The sequence below is a fragment of the Tupaia chinensis genome, unplaced genomic scaffold (assembly GCF_000334495.1).
Source record: "Tupaia chinensis unplaced genomic scaffold, TupChi_1.0 Scaffold000119_2, whole genome shotgun sequence".
NCBI classification, from domain to species: Eukaryota; Metazoa; Chordata; class Mammalia; order Scandentia; family Tupaiidae; genus Tupaia; species Tupaia belangeri.
Genome location: NW_006159586.1, coordinates 819,152 through 824,733, shown reverse-complemented (window position 1 = coordinate 824,733; position 5,582 = coordinate 819,152). Strand labels below are relative to the sequence as shown.

The following is a 5,582-nucleotide window of genomic DNA, read 5'->3' as shown; positions in this document are numbered from 1 at the left end:
AAAAAAAAAAAAAGTTTCCATCTGTGTCTCTGCCTCTCTCACCCCCTGTCTCTCATGAATGAAATAAATAAAATTAAAAAACAAACAAACAAACAAACAAAAACTCCCAGAACCCCACGACACAAAGAGCAAACTTCAATGTAAATATGGGCTTTAGTTAATAATAATATATCATCGCTGGCTCATAAATTATAACAAATGCACCACTTTAATGCAAGATTTTACTAATATGAAAGTCTGTACTTTCTGCTCAATTTTTCTGGAAATATAAAACCACTCTTTTAAAAAGTCTGTTAATTGTTTTTGAAATGATGTGGCTGGCAAAGTGGAGGGTAGAGAAATAGGAGTCGTCTGAGTAAATATTTGCAAGGTAACATACCCTTCTTGTGTTAGATAATGCAAAATCAAAATGAGAAGATTTTTCCGTCGTGCTTCTATCCTCATCTCGCACTGTGAACAGAGAGGAAAACTGAGATAAGCCGACAATGAGCTTTAACACGTTTTTTTATAGCAATAAACCCTTGAAGGTAAATGTAACCTGTCAAAACCAAGGAGCATGACTTAAGGCTGGCAAGCAGTTTGAAATCTCTGGGGATATATAAAATTGTTTTCCTTGTTATTTTCTTCCTGGAGCTGCTTCTCAATTGTAAACTTAAAGAGACAATGATTTGAATTAGGGTTGCACTTTACTAGTTGGGCTGCTCCCTGCCAAGCTCACTGGCCTTTTATTGCCTATAACCATGAAGAAACAAATACATGCACTCATACTATTTGGACCAGGTTAAGGAAAGTGATTATAAAAATAAACTCGTGAGCCAGAAATCAGCTGTGACACTCTGGGCACTTACCTGCTACTGCACCTTCAATTCACTCAGAGTCCCACCCAGTCTCTGTACAAAGACAAGTTTCAATAAACCATTCACAGTGCACACCCAAGCATTTAGAGTAGTCACTGAGAATAGCAGGAGCCATAAAAGGAAAATTCTTGCATAAGAAGGTCCTTATTCAAACAGGATGGGTTTATACATTATTCACCGGGCTCAAGTGTTACATTTAATAATCTGGTATCTCAGTTTCTCATGAAATACTTATGTTCAATAACAATTCCCTTGGTTAAAAACAACTTACCTGTCATGATCTAGGAAGAACACTGGTGCAAACTGGGTAAAAGTAAAAAAGGCCGAGGTGTGACTCAAGTTATGTCATGAAATCTATGCATACACACACACAAACATCTCTGCACAAATACTCATAGTCATAATTGATATGAATGCTTTGCAAGAAATTAATCAAGTTTGACTAAAAATGAATGTTGTCATAAAATTAAAACATGCATATAGTTATTTAAAAATACCACACATGTTTTTATTTTTAAGTTTCTTTCTATTGTGGTAAACATAATATAAAATTTACCACTTTGGGACCAGCAGTTAGTGTAATGATTATTTGACTGTACTCTCATGTAGTCGACCGCAGTTTGAGTCCCTGACCCAGTGGCTTAAACACACTCTGGGCGCACGTTTGCAGGTGCCCAAGAGCCTGAGAGGAGAATGGAGGAGAAGGGATTGCGACATGGCCATTCCCCTCTGGGGGCGGCGATTTCTCGCTTTCTGTTTCTCTCAATATCTTTCTGGCAAGCTCATGCGCCCTATAGCAAAAACCTCTCCAAATAAATAAATAAATAAAATAAAACGTATCACTTTAACCTTATTTTAAAGAGAGCAGTCTTGTTATTTTGCCCAGGCTGACCTCAAATCTACAACCCTCCTGCCTCAGTCTCTTGAGCAGCTGGAATTACAGGCACATACTGTCACGCCCCGTTAACCGTTCACCATTTTTAAGTTTACATCCAGTGGCATTAAGTACATTCACAGGGTTGTGCCATTATCACCACCATCCATTTCCAGAACTTCTTCATCTTCCCCCACTGAAACTCTGTCCCCATTAAACATTTAACGCCCCTCTCTCCCCTCCCAACCCCTGGCAAGCACCATTCTATTTAAGACTATACTTTCAGGGATCATTTCTATAGTTCGTTAGTTTCTTTCTTATGACTTTGCTTGCTCTAAGTTCCTCATGTGAGTACAATCACACAGCATTTGCCGTTTTGTGTCTAGCTTTTTTCACTCATCAAGTCTTCAAGGTTCATCTATGTGGTTGCATGTGTCAGAATTTCCTTCTTTTTGAAGTCTGAACATATTATACTATTAAAAAAACTTAAAGAAAAATAATAGTCTTCTGGGGCTAGCAGGTGGTGTGGTAGTTATGCCACTGGACTCCCACAACGCCGACCGCTGTTCAAGTCCAGGACCTGGTGGCTTGCTTTCACACTCTCCCCCTCTCTATCTTGCTCTGGTCAAATTAAAAAATAAAACAAAATTTATCACTTTAACCTTATTTTAAAGAGACCAGTCTTGTTATTTTGCCCAGGCTGACTTCAGTAAAATGAGATCCGGATCAGCAGTTGGCATAAAGGCTATGTCGCTGAACTCTCATATAGCTGACTGTGGTTCAAGTCCTGGATCCAGTGGCTTAAATTCATGCCAGGTACGTGTGCATGCGTGCCCAAGATCCCAAGAGGAGAATGGAGGAGAAGGGGTTGCGGCATTGCCATCTCCCCTGGGGGGTGGTTTCTCACTTTCTGTCTCTCTGTCTCTCTCTGCCTTTCTGGTGAGTGCACATACCCTATAGCAAAAACCTCTCCAAATAAATAAGTAAATAAATAAATAAAATGAGATTAAAAAAAAATAGTAGTCTTCTGTCCCATTCCACTACCCTACTCTTTTTTCTCACTCCCTAGAAGCAACAATGTTAATTATTTTAGCTGTTTTTCTGATATTTCCATGTTTCTAAAATAATATATCATTTTTTATGATGTATAAATGTTGGGTATTAACTGCTTACTTCCTGTTAAGGTAGAGGAGAATTAAGCTGCAGTGTGGCAATCTCCCCTCCTCCATTATTTTTAAATTTGACTATAGAGAGAGGGAACGTGAGAAAGCAAGCCACCAGGACCAGGACTTAAACCGTGGTGGTCACCCATGTGGGAGTATCCAGTGCCTTAACCATCTGCTGCTCCTAGCTTCCCTCTCTTTCTTCTGGACTTCTAAAAAACCTGACCTTTATTTACTTCAGACTAAATTCAAGGCAATTACTACCCTTTGAATGTCAGAGAGACATTCACACCCACTTTGAAAATACAAGTGTTTTATAAGAAGATGAATAAAGGCTTATCACCTAAAACAGCTAAGCTTTCTATTTGAATCATTTGAGCAAATATATTTATAAAACAGTTCACTTTTTTACCGCCTACTTAAACAGCAGATATTGAACATAACTGCACCTCTTTATTATGACTTTGAATCATAAGAGAGCAGTGTACTCCCAAAAGAATAGGGTGCTGTGAAAAAGGAGCACTTGGAATAAGAACAAGCTTTTGGAAATTAAAAGTAATATTTTCTGAATAAATTCTATAGAATTAAAAGACGAAATAAAGAAAACTGTCCAGAAAATATGGGGAGAGAGAGAAAAACAAAGAAATAGAACACTATGGGGGGGCGGAAATCTTAACACTGTGAGAATCAGCAGGTGGCACGGTGGTTCAAGGTGTTGGACTCCTGCATGGCTGACCGCGGTTTGAGTTCCATAAATAAAATAAATAAATAAATAAATAAATAAATGTTTAGAAAAGAAAATTTAGGGACCAGCAGTTGGCGTAATGGCTATGTCGCTGGACTCCCGTGTTGTCGACTGCGGTTTGAGTCCTGGATCCGGTGGTTTAAAACTCACACCGGGTGTGTGTGCATGCATGCCCAAGATCCTGAGAGGAGAATGGAGGAGAAGGGAGCCCAAGATCCCAAGAGGAGAATGGAGGAGAAGGGATCGCGGTGTGGCCATCCACCCTGGGGGTGATTTCTCACTTTGTGTCTCTCTATCTCTCTCTGTTTTTCTGGCGAGTGCACACACCCTATAGCAAAAACCTCTCCAAAAACAAAAATATAAGATCCTAAAATCTTCTTGGGAAGGAAATTCAGATTACATGCAAATAATTAGGAGTCAGAATGATAATGTTATACACTTTAAAACCTTGAAGTTTAAAGTAAAATACAGACATTTTCAGGCACACAAATTCTCAACAATATTTAACACTCATGCATGTTTCCTCAAATATTGGGGGGTGATTTCTTGCTTTCTGTCTCTCTGTCTCTGTCTTTCTGGCAAGTGCATGTGCCCTATAGCAAAAACCTCTCCAAAAAAAGAAAACTTAATGAATGAATAAATAAAAATAAAGAAATAATTATTTTTAAAAAGAGGAAAGTTATAGAGCCCAACTTTATAAGAAAAATGACATAAAAAGTAGTGATTCAGACTGAAAGAAAATTTCTATAAAAGACATTGATAAAGGACTGTTAGCCAAAACAAAACAACAAAAAACTCTTAACATCAATACTATAAAAGTGCTGATTTTTTTTTTTTTAACTTCATTTATTTAATTTGACCAGAGAGGTTCAGAGCAAGAGAGAGAAGGAAAGTGAGAAAGTAAGCCGCCAGGTCCAGGACTCGAACCATGGTCAGCCATGTGGGAGTCCAGCGCCCTTAGCCACCACACCACCTGCTGGCCCCAAAGCACTGATTTTTTATAAATCAATTTTGGTATTGGGCACATGCACTAAGTGGAAAGAGACAGACGGGGGGGAGGGGGTAAAGTGAGAAATCATCTTCCAGGGGAATGGCCATGTTGTAATCCCTTCTCCTCCATTTTCCTCTTGGGATTTGGGCATGCACACACACATACTAGTCATTATTTTCAAGCCTCCAGGTCTGGGACTTGAACTGTGCAATCGACCATGTGGGATCCAGCTGCGTTAACCTCCACTCTACCTGCTGGCCCATTTACTCATTTTTAATAAGAGAGACCCAGAGAACCTTCAGTATCTTAGAAGCCCCCTTGAGTACTCCTTTTAGATGATTCTGCTCTCTCACCAGAGTTAATGACCACACTGACTTCTGCACTTAGTCATTCTTTTTTCTTTACATAGTTTACCAACTATGTACGTATCCTTAAAATATATATTTGTTTTGAGGTAAGGGAAGGGAAAATTTTTAAATATAACATATACACAAATATTTAGTTTAGTTTTCTCCTTTTTGAACTTTACATGAATGGAATCTGCACTTATATTTTGTGACTACTTTGTTCAATAGTAATTTTCCCTATAAAAGTTCATACCAAAGTAAAGGCTTAGATATTATCCAGCTTTCCCATAAAATTTTCACTTAAATTATCTGCCTCCACGGTTTTCTAGTCTGTGCATAATTGCATTGTCTTGCAGGGTTGCTCTCTAACTCTTCTCTTTCCCAGAAAACAAAAATATCATTAAATACTTTACGGTGACTACAGTACTTGGCATGGTGCCAAGTAGAGACGGTACTTCTTTTTCATATATATTTTTTCCCATTTTCTATCCTCTCCCCAGCTTTGTTAAGGGATACCTGACAAATACAACATGCATATATTAACTCACATTTAAAAAAATGTGTCTAAGGGTGTGTGCCTTCTCTAGAGAGAGTTAGACATAGAG

General features: G+C 38.4%; 1 protein-coding gene across 6 annotated transcripts in view; it reads right to left on the bottom strand.

The window, feature by feature from the left end:
* Positions 1 to 5,582, bottom strand: part of KATNAL2 (katanin catalytic subunit A1 like 2) — a 142,373-nt gene that overhangs the window by 77,839 nt on the left and 58,952 nt on the right. For 5 of the 6 annotated variants that reach the window (XM_006144428.3, XM_006144431.3, XM_006144426.3 and 2 more), the window contains exon 2: positions 380 to 450. In XM_006144428.3, the coding sequence (XP_006144490.1) occupies positions 380 to 444 (65 nt within the window). In that variant the 5' untranslated portion in view covers positions 445 to 450. Of the gene's footprint in view, positions 1 to 379; positions 451 to 1,128; positions 1,161 to 5,582 lie in introns of all 6 variants that reach the window. The other variant, XM_006144429.3, reaches the window with a different exon arrangement.